Here is a 13,606-nt window from a genome sequence, read left to right on the forward strand (position 1 = left end):
AAGGCCCTCTAAGGAGCCTAGCAAAAAAGCTACACTATACCTAAGAGGGGCATCTTGAGGACTTCTGCAGAAGAACTTTTAGGAGCTGTCAGGTACCTCTTAGCCACATATGCTCTCTGAGCTTAAACTCTCTTTCTCCTGGACTCTGAACTAATTTGTTGGAGAGTATGTCACAGACTTTTTGGGGGGATAGAGGGAGGAGATGTTTTGTACTTACTATTCTTACCATACAACTTTAGTAAAAATCTTTTTCTAAAAGATAATTAAGTCTGACTAATTGATATCAACTGGTAGTAAAAGGGGAACACACAACAATGGGGGCTTATGAGCTATTAGAAAGACATCCCTTCACTGCTCTCCATAGACCTTAAGGGACTAGTAGTTGTTGAGCTCTGGGGACCTAATCCAACAATTGCAAGTGAGTTTTTGGGAGAGTAACTCCAATGTATGAGCTAAATCAGATAGTTGGCACTGGAAGTGAAATTAGTTTTCCTTCAATAGACTTGACAATAGAGATGAGGAAGAGCTTCTTTCCTTGTGAGAAGATCCCTTAGTTTTTTTTATTTTCCAAAGTCTGAGGTGTGCTATATTCTTTTTTCTCACTCAAACCCCACAACTCAACCTATGGGCTGAGTACTTTCACAGTAGGGTTAAAAACAGATTATTAGCTTCCTGCCTCATTTGCTTTCTCCCTTATTTCTTTTATCCTTCATTTTTTCATAAGTGACACTTTAGAACTAGACTTCTCAACCATACTACTTCAGTATTTCTTAAAGAGATGCAAACTTTGTGTGTAGACAAACAAAACAAGATATAAATTCAACTATATATTTCCATTTCACACAGTGGTCAATGACTTTTAAAAATTTTTGTGAATTAGAAAGAAATGCAGGCTCTTTTATTATGGGATGTTAATTGTTTTTATTAACTTAGTGCTTGAAATTTTATTCTCTTTGTTTTGGGGGTTTTTGTTTTTGGTTGTTGATCCATGCAGCTCATGGTTCTCACCTGCTCATGGAGGAAAAGGCCAGTGCATTAGAGGCGGAAGAAGGGAATAGGGCAAAGTAGTGAAAAAATGCTATTCAAAGAAAATTTAAGGCAAAATCCTGTTATTTCCATACTAAAATGATTTGACCAAGCAGATCTGTGCATCACTGCAAAAATATGAAACACTTTTCAAAATAATTAACATTGGCAAAAATTAGAACACATAGCTTAAAAAATGATATCCACAAATGCTTCAAGGAAGAATAAGTCATTCTTTGTCCATATAGGCCCACAGCACACACAAAAATGTGTCCATTTGCCTTAAAAACACATCTACTGAAAAAAAAAACCCACAACTGCATAAGTTACTTAAAATAAATGTCACCAAATATATTTTAAAAGCAATTCCATAAAACAACAAGTGATTTTCTTAAAAATTCACTGAATAGGTTTTGATTTGCTTGACAAAATTGCTTAGTATAATTAGGGTTTTTTCTTGGCTTATTCATTGGAATGCCTAACATACTCTGCCATCATCCTCTGGAAGAATTTATCAGAGACATGTATTGATACAAGTAAACTGGCTTTACTGAGATTTAAAATTAAAAAAAAAACCCTACTGATAGAAGATCTGCAGCAATATGAATAATGTGGTAAACTGATCTCAGTAGTAGAGCTCTGTGGAAAAAGTAAGAATCTTCTGATTTGGTTTTTGGGTTTGAATGGGTAAACCATTAACAATCGTTTCAGAATTAGCTTTAGTAAGTAGAAATAGACAGTGTCTCCAGAGATGGCCAAAACTGCAACATATTTGGTCTCATAAAATGGCCAATTTAATTATTTTGCTTGACATTCAAGTTTGTGACTTATTCAATTCTTCACTGTATGTGTGGCTAGAACACAAATGTATTCTATTGTTTTAACTATCCTATATAGATTTACAGTGGTGCCATCCAATAGCACAAGGTGGGGAGAAACACCTTTTATTTTAGATTTCTTCCCTTCTTGCTTTGGTTTTGGAGATTCAGTTAACCCATGTTCTCACATGCTGCTATGAGTCCTGAGCATGGAATCTTTAAATTCTCTGTTTCCATTCTGGATCTGTTAAGAAGATTTGGCTAATATGGCCAAGGTACACAAGTTATATATCCATTGCAGCTCAGGGGACCCTGTGTTTGAAAGAATTAATATCACCATTTCAAAAGTTGGCCCTTGAGACTTCCACAACAATAAAAAAATTCCATCTTGTGTTAAAAAAGAGACAATGCTGAAGAAAAAAGTTCATGGTGAGATTAAAACTGTCAAACGTAAAAGAGCGTCCTCAACAGCACTATATGAAAACTTTCCCCAAACTGAAAAAAATACTTTGTCCTAAAAGTTGGGCAAAACTGGACTTGCAGGACACGGTCTTTCTTGGGTACAGACACTGAATCGCCCTATCCAGCCAGAAGACATGTCCGACAGCAAAGCTGTGTGAAAAGCTTCCGTTCACAGAGATTATTCGATTTCACCATTTCACAAAACATTTCCGCAGCTGGAGTCCCATGTTCATAGAAAAAATAAAAAAAGAGAAAATGTATCATGAGGCTTTTTGCATTAAGATACCAAAAGGAATGTGTGGAAAAGCAAATCCTGTCATGAAGAACAGCACAGTTCACGAGTTTTATGTATTATACAAAAAACCAAAAATCGCTAAATATGAAGATAATTTGAACAGGGACCTTTCTACCCTTTAAAAGGAAGTTAAATTCTGGATCCTCAATTTAAAAAATTTCTTTGCCTTTTGCTAATCATAAACTAAATAAATTGATAGGTGCTGCCCTATCCATATCCCTTTGGAACCTTCCCTCCCTGAAGTCCCAGTTCACCCTTTAGCACAACAGAGGGGGAGCATGGTATAATGGAATCAGTACTGAGTTTGAATCTGGCTCTGCCAACTGACTACGTTTGGTATGATCTCAGATAAGTCACTTAACCTCTCTAGACCTCAGTCTGCTCATCTGTAAAATGGGGTGTGGATGTCTGGAGTAGCTGACTATGGTATCTTTTAGCTATGAATCTACATCAATGGTAATACAAGGCTTGCTTAGATCAGGGGTGGGGAACCTGCAGCATCGAGGCCACATGTGGCCCTCTAGGACCTCAAGTGCAGCCCTTTGACGGAATCTAAAGTTCATAGAACAAATCCTCTTAATAAAAGGATTTGTTCTGTAAAACTTGGACTCGGTCAAAAGGCTGCACCCAAGGACCTAGAAGGCCACATGTAGCCTTGAGGCCACAGGTTCCCCACCCCTGGCTTAGATTCTAATTATGCCTGCACTGGCCATCATATTTCTGGAATGGTAGAAACAGTGCAAGACATTAACATACCTGTGTTGTCAGTCCAGTGATTCTCATCGGTATGTGAGATGATACTTTGGAAGACAACCAAACTAGGACTCAGAAGACCTACATTCTAGTCTCAGTTTTGCTACTAACTAGCTGTGTGGCCTTGAGCAAGCCACCTTACTTTTTTATACTACCATATCCTTACCTGCAAAATAAAGGTTGTGTAATTTCTAAGGTTCCCCCACGTGTTTTCAAATTCTAAGGAATCAACTGGAAAATTCCTAAGAAAGTCACTTCAATATTAAGAAAATATGATAGAAGAGGTGAATTTCTCTTCCCTTTTTTTTTCTTAAATGATGTAACGAAGATGGTGTCCTACTCAAAACTTAATAATACGCAACTTAAAGGATATAACTCTTATGTTGGGTATCCTTCCCTCTCTTATTCTGTAACTTTGGACAATATATAGTAAAAGATGCAATTCAGTTCAGTTACGTTAGGGTTACTGACCATTGCTGCAGGTATCATTTGCTATACACGTGTTTCCAACCAGCATGAAGCCAGCTTTACACTTGACACAATTCTTGCTAGAGCCTTCACAATGTAAACAATTTTCTTCACACCTGTTGGAGGAAATAAAGTCATAAACTCACTTGGAAAATGCTCTCAAACCCTTTCCAAGTCCTTAACATGTTGCTGAGTGCCCTGGGTTGCTTTTGGTGAAGCCTGACCCATTGTATAAACAGATAATCCAATACAGAGGCTCCATATTAAGATAGCTGATTCGAGGAAACAGGAGTATGGTAAGATACTGATTATACTCAAAGTAGAGGTCTGACCATATCACTCTACTGCTTAAGGTAAATATGTTTAGGATATGGGATGGTCTCTCTCTTCGTGCCTGTTTTGTTGCGGTCCCCGCTCCCCCACAAAGTTAAGATACTTAACAAAGAGTTGTGATGATGACAGATTATACTTCTGGTAGGAACTTCAAGCACTTGGGTTATGTCTCACTGATAAATATTCTTGTTGCTAGGATCTCTGTTATGATAATAAAACAGTCATCCATCCAGAATAAAAGTTTTAGTGATTTTGTTATGTGTGTGTCTTAAACAAAATGGCTGCAATGATATGGCTTGAACCAATCGAATGAATTTTCTTGGTTTAGTCCTTAGGGACCAGGCTTTCACAGTTTCCCAAATTGCTCCATCACCTTTCTTATCAATGTCAGTTAAAGACTAGATTGGCTACAGTGGCAGGATTTCACAGAGGATGCTGAGAAGGCTGAATGATGTAAGTTGTCTGTGCCAGATTTATTTATTGACAAAAGGGAAATCTTAAGGATCCATCAATCCAGCATGTTTCCTGAACAGTAACTTAAATAAGGAAAATGGAATAGCTAATTTGTATTGTTACTAGCAAGTTCATGTCCTGGCTTGAATTTTCCCCATTAGCCTTGTATTTAATAAGTATTCTCAGAACACCTGCTGTGTGTAGAATGATGTTGGTGTCCTGTGTCCCTGGGGAAAAAAAAAACTCCACTTCAATAGCAGTTTGGTAGATTTTAATGGAATACCAATAACAAAACCTGGGTTGGACTAGGAAAAACTCTGGGATGTGGGCAACTGTAGAAGTGGTAAAAGTGCTTCCATAGCATTGTTTGTCCTATGAAACCCATACTGAAGGGATGCCTCTTCACCTTATGTGTATGGCAAGGTGGAATCTTTAAAGTTGGCAGCATTTTTAAACTAATGAGATTTGCTATTATTAAACTTCTTGATGTCCAGCACTTAGCACGGTGCCTGGCAGATAGTAGGGGCTTGAAAGATTTGTGTTTGAATCCTGGCTTCAACACTTAGATATTATGTATGACCATGGACAAGTCAGTCAACTTCCTTATGCCTCAGTTTCCTCATCTGTGAAATGGGATCATTCTTGTACTTTTTACCTCACAGAGTTGTAAGGAAAGTGATTTATAAACCTTAGAACTTTATACAGATTATACATACACACATATATATGAATATATAATGTATACGTAAGTTACATATACATATATATTTCAAGAAATGCCAAACTAAATTCAACATTTCATCAGTAGTCCAATTTTTAAAGTAACATGACAGGGAAGTATATGAGGTACTTAATCTCCACTTATTAAATTGAACCATGGCTGAGGCTAGGATATGACAGGAACTGGACTTGTGTTTTGATTATTATAGGGAGCTTGAAGAAATTTTCTTGACTGATGCAGGTGTGCACCTTATTTGCAAATCAGTGAGTTGCCTAAGATGCTAAGAGCTCAAGTTACTTATCTAGGGTCACAATGCCAATACAAATCTGAGACAGGACGTAAGCCCAGGTTTTTCTATCTCCCAGGCCATTTTTTTTAATCAATTACCCCATACTGCCTCTCACCATGGCTGATTCAATAGCGGCCACCTTCTATCCCAAGATGCTTTTGGGACACACTAATAGGATCATGGATTTGGAGTGGACAGAGTTCATTTCGTTCAACTCTCGCACTGTATGGAGGAGGAAGGTGAGGCCCACCATGAAATAACTTGCTTGTGGGCACATCTGTAATTAGTAACAGAGGCAGGCCCTGAAGCTAGGAGCTAGCAAGGACTCCAAAGCTAGCGGCTCTTCTCACTGCCTCCTGTGAGTATTCACACCAAGTCCCTAAACTTGTAGAAGAAGCAAGAATAGCTTTCATCCTTTGAAAGAGATTATTATCTTTCAATTCCAAGCTTTCCCTGGGTTAGAGATATTTAGTTTAATTATACAAGAACCATCTGGCTGGTTAAAAGAAAAGAGTTTGCTTCAGAGAAGAGTTCAGGGCCAGATCAAGACTCAGCAAGGAAAGTTGAAGCTGAGCAAATTAGCCCTGCAAGCTAACTAAAGACATAGGGGAATACACATCAGTATATCTGTGAAATAATCAGCACCAAAATTGAGTCTTTCATAAGATCATAGAAATGTATATAACTCATTGTCCTCTCATTAGCTTAGTAAATCTCTTTTTAAAAAAGCAAAAGGGGGGAACAAACTGAAGCAGTTATCAAAAGACAACCCTCTACAGCAAGCCCACCAGTGGAGGAGGAACTCCTGTGGACATAATTAGTTAAAAATGATGGATCGAGGCTTGTCAAGAGCTGGATCTCTGTCAAGGCCATCATAAGCACTAATGAAGGAAAGGATACTCTCTTTCTTGCAAGTACCTGTCTAGAAATGGGAAACCAGTTGTACTTGAGAGAAAATACAAGTCCACTGGGAAAGGAAAGGGGGGAGATCTGTCTTATTCTACAGATATTTATTAGAAAAGCAAGTCAGCCTAAAATATTTCTTGGTTACCATAGTACTCAGTGTATAAAGTCAAAGGGATGCATTTCTGACTGAACTGAGGTAAAGGGCCACTAAAGAAATTAAACCAGTATTATGTTCAACAGAGGGTGTATATAATAACTGTATTAAGTCACAACAAGAACAATGCTTAGAATAGCTAAAATTAAAAGACAACCTCTGCTACGTTTTCTAAAGTTTAGGAAGAGGTAGTGTTTTTAATAAGTCTAGCTATCAGTGTCCAGAAGCATTGTTCAATCAATTAAAAACATTTATTAAGCAGCTTTAATGACCAAGTAAGGCCAATCAGTAAGCTGGGAGACATGGTCTAGGTCAAAGGTGTTAAACACACAGCCCAGGCCCTTAGAGCCTGGACACGTCAGTCCAGACCAGTTTAAAATGTAATTGGGAAATATTTAATAAAACAAATACAATAGAACATAGATAATGTTGGTATGTGGTTTTCTAAGTTAATACGTGGCCCACAGGGATCCTTATGTATTGGTTTAATGGCTTCCTCATTTCTATTTGAATTTGACACCACAAGTTTAGGAAGCTCTATTTGCAGAATGGTGAGTCAGTTGTTTTTTTTTCCAATTACCTGTAGCACATAATAGCTGCAAGGTAAGCAGGGAAGAGAACCAACCATATCCTAGGGATGGGCTATGGGGAGTTGGGGAAGAAAGGCTAGAATTATACAGTGTTGGTTACTAGATTTGGAATCTAGTCGAATCCTGGGACTCAACACTTTTGCTCATAACAATCCTTCTGAGGGATCTTTACTGGTCATTACCTTATTTCAGACTGAGCGTCTCTTTCCCTGGATTGTGCCTGAAGTGTACTAGGTTACTTATGGATTCTACGTGCATATCCAGAACTGAAGGATACAGCAGCATCTCCTCACTGATATGGACAAGCTTACATATAGTTAGAACAAATATGCCTATTGAAGGGGCAGTGCAGGAAAATGGACAGAGTGGTGGACGTGGCGTTAGGAAGTTATGGGTTTGAATTCTGCCTCAAATACTTACTAGCTGCGCAAGTCACCTAACCTTAGTTAAATCTTAGTTTTCTCATCTGTAAAATGGCATCAGTAACTGCCGTTACCCTACCAGTCTTTTTCCTTTGTTAAAATTTAATATGAGAGCTCATGTAAAGAGCTTTGTGAGCACAAAGTGTCGTACGAAATGCTATCCATTATCACTTTTGTGATTATTTTCACAATATAAACCATAGCATTTTGAAGAGGCCGTACTTGTATGTCTGTGATATAGCATACAGAATTCTGACCACACGGCCTCTAATCCTGGCTTTGTGATCTTGAGTAAATCACTAACTGCTCTCTCTTGCTTTCCTCTTCTATAAAATGAGGATAATCCTTGCCTTGAAAGGTTAGTAATGGAGATGAAATAAGATAAAAGACACAAAAAGCTTACACAAAGCCTACACATAAACCCCACTCCTGTGGGGACCAGGTTTTGGGACTTCATATAAGTTGTTTCATTGTCACCTAATGAACCACGATCCTATTTGGTCTCAAGAACTTCCAAGAAAGGATTATGTACCTTGCACACACTTTCTGCAGGAAACCTGGCACCTTGGCAAAATAAAATCCTTCGTTGCAGCCCGGGACACATTTCTTCTCATGGATTTTAAAATTGTTGACACAATAGATACATTCTTCTTTGCCTGGCCCTGGAAAATACAGGAAAAGAAGCCAATTTTAAAAACCACAAATGATAATTACTGTGCGGTATCAATGCCACATTGTTCAAAGTGGGGCAGAGAGGTAACAGTGGCTCTCAGCCCAATTCAGTGACCCTTGGGTAAGAAGAGCAAGTTGGGCAGGCAGCTTAAGTGAGTCCCTAGGCTACACTCCTTAAGTGATAGTATTTGAGTACTTCACAAGTCTGGTAGATGAAGACTAATAATGACATGCCTGGGGGACATAGAGGCGAAGTCAAAATATAATAACAATCCAGATAACAGTGCACCGATTTGTCATACATAAGGTCCATAAAACTCCTTCCTTATCACATTTGTGAGAAAGGTAGTGGAAATATTATTATCCCCTACACTGAGGTTCATGGGGATTAAGTCATTTGCCTAAGATCACACAAGTAGGAGGTGAGAGAGCTTGGGACTTGAACCTAGGTCTCTTGTTTCCAGGTTTAGAGCCCTTCCTATGATACCATGCTGCATTTAACCATGTCTCATATTGTACTTGCTGATATTCTCTCATTTAGCCTTTATTTCACAGTTTCTCAATGAGCTTTGTTAGGCCTGTTATTAGATAATATTGGCCAAGTAGGAAGAGACTTTTTAAATGTATAGGTAGAGGAACATGCATTGGCTTTGTCTTTTATTGCCAAGGTGTAAAATCAGTGGTAGATAAGCTATCGGAAAGTCCTGGAGGAGTGAAATGAAGCCAGGAACCCCAAGAGGAAGATAGAAAAGGATGAAGAAGTCAGCAATGAGGCAGAGTCAGAAGGGGATTTACCACCTTGTGTTAGGCAGTTGAGCCTGGCAGTAGCAACTCACCTCCCAGCAGTCAGCAACATCTGATGCTTTAGAGAAGGGCAGTAAGATGACACCTGGCTAATTTCTTAGACTTTTAAACAGTGGGGAGAAATGACTCCAGATGTTCCTAGATAACCAGTACCTGCTGGATTTTTTTGTAAAGGAATCTGGTTCATTCCCTTGAAGTCTAATTTCAAAGCAGATAATATCTGACTCATACTATTCAATGGTCACTGAAAGATGCATTAAGTTGACATCCCATTAAGGATATTCTTCCAGACAACATTAAAGAGAAGGGCTCTTAGCTGCCAACTTTATTATTATTGTACCAGGGTATATATTTCAGAATCACAAAAATTTTAAGAACTGGAAGGGACTTTAGAAGGCATCTGGTCCAATTCTCTTATTTTAACAGATGAGGAAACTGACACCTGGGGATGTCAAGTGATTGCCCAAGGTCACATATGTAATGCTGTTTAAGGAAAATAGCTAGTAAAATTGTTTGATTGAATTGGAAAGCTTGTAAAAGACAGTATTATAAAATAAGATTGGAAAGGTATGTGGCAGCCATATTATAGAAGGCTTTAAATGTCAGGTTGAATATTTTGTATTTTAGCATGGATGCAGTAAGGAGCCACTGAAGATTTCTGGGTTGTGACAAAAGAATGTTGTAAACCATAAAGCACTATGCAAACAAGTTACTATAATATTATGATAACCTGTATTACAGTTATCTGAACATGACTTCATTCCTACTAAGCCTCTGATCACTTCTTTCCTGCTAAATAATCCGAGCAGTCACCACAGGAGAGGAAAGTAACCTTGCCTGTGGTTAGGAGTAATTTTCTCTCACCTCCCCAGATCTTTCTCCTTTACGGTGGTTTTAATGGAGTCAAGGTGAACAAAGACAATGCTGAGGAAAAAAACAAAGAGGCTTATGACTTCAAACAGGGTGAGGCAAATGAGGTGCCCATAAGGATAGTAAGAGAAGAATGTGGTGGATACAGATATAATGAATGGAACATGACATCCTGTCTTGTCTCCTCAATGATGGCAACTTGACACCCTGACTGCCAGAATATAAAGGGAATAGATTTCTTCTTTCTCTAACTTGACCTTTCGGTCCCAGATTTCCCTCATTGTTTCAGGTCTTCTTTCAGTACCATTTTCCTTTACCTTGTATATTAAATAAAGTACATCACACAAAGACAGGCTAAACACAAGTAACATTTACTATAGAAGAGACTTGGGAAGTAACAGGGGTGGGGAACCTGCAGCCTTGAGGACACATGTGGCCCTCTAGGTCCTCAAGTGCAGCCCTGTAACTGAATCCAAACTTCACAGAATAAATCCAGATTCAAAGGGCCACACTTGAGGCCATAGAGGGCCATGTGTAGCCTTGAGGCCACAGGTTCCCCACCCCTCTACTAGACATTTACAGGTGAAGCATCTCAAGTAAAATTCACTTTACTCTCTTAATCTTGGCAAAGAATTGGAGTACTGCTCCTATAGGGGACAGGACAGGTTTTGATAGAACTAGAATCACAGCTAAGGAAAAACTGTATTCCAGGGTATGAAATTTAAGGAATAGCTTTTATCCTCCTCTAAGAAAGAATGCCTGGAGGATGCCTGGTGGTTTAATGGTGGAGTAGTGGCCAGGCAGGAGCTGGTGATAATGGGAGTAGGGGTGAGAACACCATCATTGAGGGATCAGTGACTGTCTGCAGAAATTCCCCAGGGTTCCACTGACAAGGCCTAGCCTTGGGCTGGAAGGGGTCTTTCCCTCCTCAGCCTGGTGTCAGCCTGTGGAGAGGGAAGGGAGACAGTGCTTCTCTCCCTGGTGGAGCTCTGTGTCTTCATAGTGATGCTTCTTCCTCCTAGATCCCAGGGGCCTTTTCTTTCCCCCCAAATTTTGCCCTCCTTGGCTTTTCACACTTTCCTGAGGCCCAGAACTCAGGAATTGTTTATGAAGGCTCAGTTGAAAGTATGGTAGGCCACACTACGAGGCCAGCAGTCAGGACACTTAAGGGAGGGGAAGGAACTTGGCACCCCCCAGCGTCATCTGAAGTGCTTCCCCAAGGCTAGAAGTTCTTTCTTTCTACACAATCTGCCCCAGGAGATTGGTGGTATAGGGTGAAGGCACTAAAATGACAAAGTATAGATGGAGATAGTCCTCCATCTCTAGGACTTTTCTTCCCCTTAAGCTTTACCCTAATAAACCATTTAAACTTCCCAGGGGAACAGGGTATGTAGAAAGTTAACTTGGGGTCAAAGTGATTCTGGAAGAAAAGAGAACCACCCCTCCAGCTCCACCCCCTTCCCTCTAGCTGCTTGTCCTGATTCATGAAACCAGGGACTACTGCTTTGGAAGGGCTTGTGTCCCTTTACCCTGGAGGGAGGATGGATTTCAACATCCTGGCCAAAGGCACAGGGCTAAGAGTTAGGAAAGCTGGGCTTTATTTCCTTCTTGGGATATATTTATTTGCAGTATTTCTCATTAGTACTTCAAAATATGCACCTGCATTTTAAAGGTAATTGCCACAGAATTCTACTGTGCTCTAACAACACTTAAGGTCACACATTTACATTTTAACATAGAAATGACTGGCCCTTTATTTGAGGTCTCTTCTAAATTCTGAATCATTTTTTCTTTCAAAAAGGAAGCTGGGGTATACATAGAGAACAAAGAGGGCAGCATTTAGTTTGCAGAAAGATAATTTATGATTAGGGTCCCAAAATTTCAAGAAAATATCATTTGCAAGTGTAATAGGGAACACTAACATGGCAAGATAATTTTTTATTTTTTATTCATACAGGAAACGGAAGTACTTTTGAAAATAAACTGTCTCCACTGTGCCCTTGACAAAATGATGACAAGTAATTCTTACAAAATACAAGAACTATTAGCAAGAAAAAAACAAAGGATTAAGAATCTTGCTTCCAGTAGTGTCTTTCTGTCGGGGCAGATAATTGCTATCTAAGCTCAAAGTGATGCTTTGTCACTGTCCTAAAAGAGAGGTTGAAGGGGCAAGAGGAATGTCATCATGGCAGATGTTCTTCAATGGGAGTACCTTGGGATTCTATACTTAGCTCTATGTTGTTTAACATTTCTCTCAATGACTTAGACAAAGGCATGCAGATGACATAAATCTGAGGTTAGCTAACACATTGGATGACAAAGTCAGGATCCAATAGGATCTTGAAGGGGTAAAGAATTGGACTGAAATTAATAAGATGAAATTCAATAAAGATAAATGTAAAGCATTATGCTTAGGCACAAAAAAATCAATTTCACAAATAGAAGATGGGGAATACGTGGTGTTAAGATCTGAGGGTTTTAGAGCATAGCAAATTCAATGAGTCAGAAGTATGTTATAGATGCCAAAAAAGCTAATGTGATCTTGGGCTGAATTAAGAGGTGCATAGCTTCTAGGAATAAGGAGTATCTCATCAGGATTCATTTAGAATATTGTTTTCAGTTATGGGGGCCATAGTTTAAGCATGATATTGAGAAGCCAAAAAGCATCCAGATGGGGAGAATCAGGTTGGTTAAGGGCCTTGAATCCATGTCACAATGGAAATAGAAACAGAAGTAATATTGTCACTGAAGTATCACACAGATAAATAGTTGGGGAGTTCAAGAAACGTTATACTATCAGTACAGAAAGACACATGATATAGTAGGAATGAAGGACTTGAATTAGCTGAATTACCTCTTTTTTCCAAGAGCAGTTTAGCTGATTATTTTTATACTTAATGATTCAATTCAGTTTAACAAAATGTTTATGATAATCTTATCCTTCGAAATGTGGATAGAACCATTGAAGGAAAGTGCTATTCTTAGCACAAATTTGACTAACAAGGAGGACCTGGTTGCTGTGGTAAAAATGTTGGCGCCTTGGATAGAAATGACCACTTACCTTCAGAATTTATGGTACAGAAAGGAAAAGCTGAGCACATGTACTTAATGATCAGGAGCATCAATTTCAAATGTTCCAGAGAAAGGATGGGTAGGATACCAAGGTCTACAATTCTATGGAATAAGTTGGTTCAAGAAGGCTTGGAAGCTCTCAAGAATAAAATTCTGAAGATACAGAGATAAACAATTTTGATGAGGAGAAAAAAAGGAAATGGCCTAAAGAGACTAATGTAGATACTCGGGGAATTCATTGATCTACTTGAATTTTAAAAAAAAGACATATAGAGGATGAAAGCAAGAACAGATATGAGAGGTTGGCATCCTATAAAATAGTTTCAAGGGTGACAAAGCAGAGTAGGATCAAAAAAAGTATAACACCACTGCTTGGGCTAGATGGGATAACACATGACAATAACAGGTAATGATAAGTGTGAGAGAAAGCCAAACCATTTGACACTTATTTTTCTTCTGTTTTCTCTGCTGAGGTAAATGATCTTTGTACAGGAAAAG

At 38.8% G+C, this 13,606-nt stretch overlaps 1 protein-coding gene across 3 annotated transcripts in view; it reads right to left on the reverse strand.

Annotated features, from left to right (window-relative positions):
- Positions 1-903: 903 nt before the first annotated feature.
- Positions 904-13,606, reverse strand: part of PCSK6 (proprotein convertase subtilisin/kexin type 6) — a 256,959-nt gene continuing 244,256 nt past the window's right edge. The window contains exons 20-22 of one of the 3 annotated variants that reach the window (XM_036735030.1): positions 8,223-8,352; positions 3,826-3,938; positions 904-2,521 (exon numbers count right to left, since the gene is read on the reverse strand). In XM_036735030.1, the coding sequence (XP_036590925.1) occupies positions 2,424-2,521; positions 3,826-3,938; positions 8,223-8,352 (341 nt within the window). In that variant the 3' untranslated portion in view covers positions 904-2,423. Of the gene's footprint in view, positions 2,522-3,825; positions 3,939-8,222; positions 8,353-13,606 lie in introns of those variants that run through there. The other 2 variants (XM_036735031.1, XM_036735033.1) reach the window with 2 other exon arrangements.

This window comes from Trichosurus vulpecula, chromosome 8, assembly GCF_011100635.1.
Source record: "Trichosurus vulpecula isolate mTriVul1 chromosome 8, mTriVul1.pri, whole genome shotgun sequence".
Lineage (NCBI taxonomy): Eukaryota > Metazoa > Chordata > Mammalia > Diprotodontia > Phalangeridae > Trichosurus > Trichosurus vulpecula.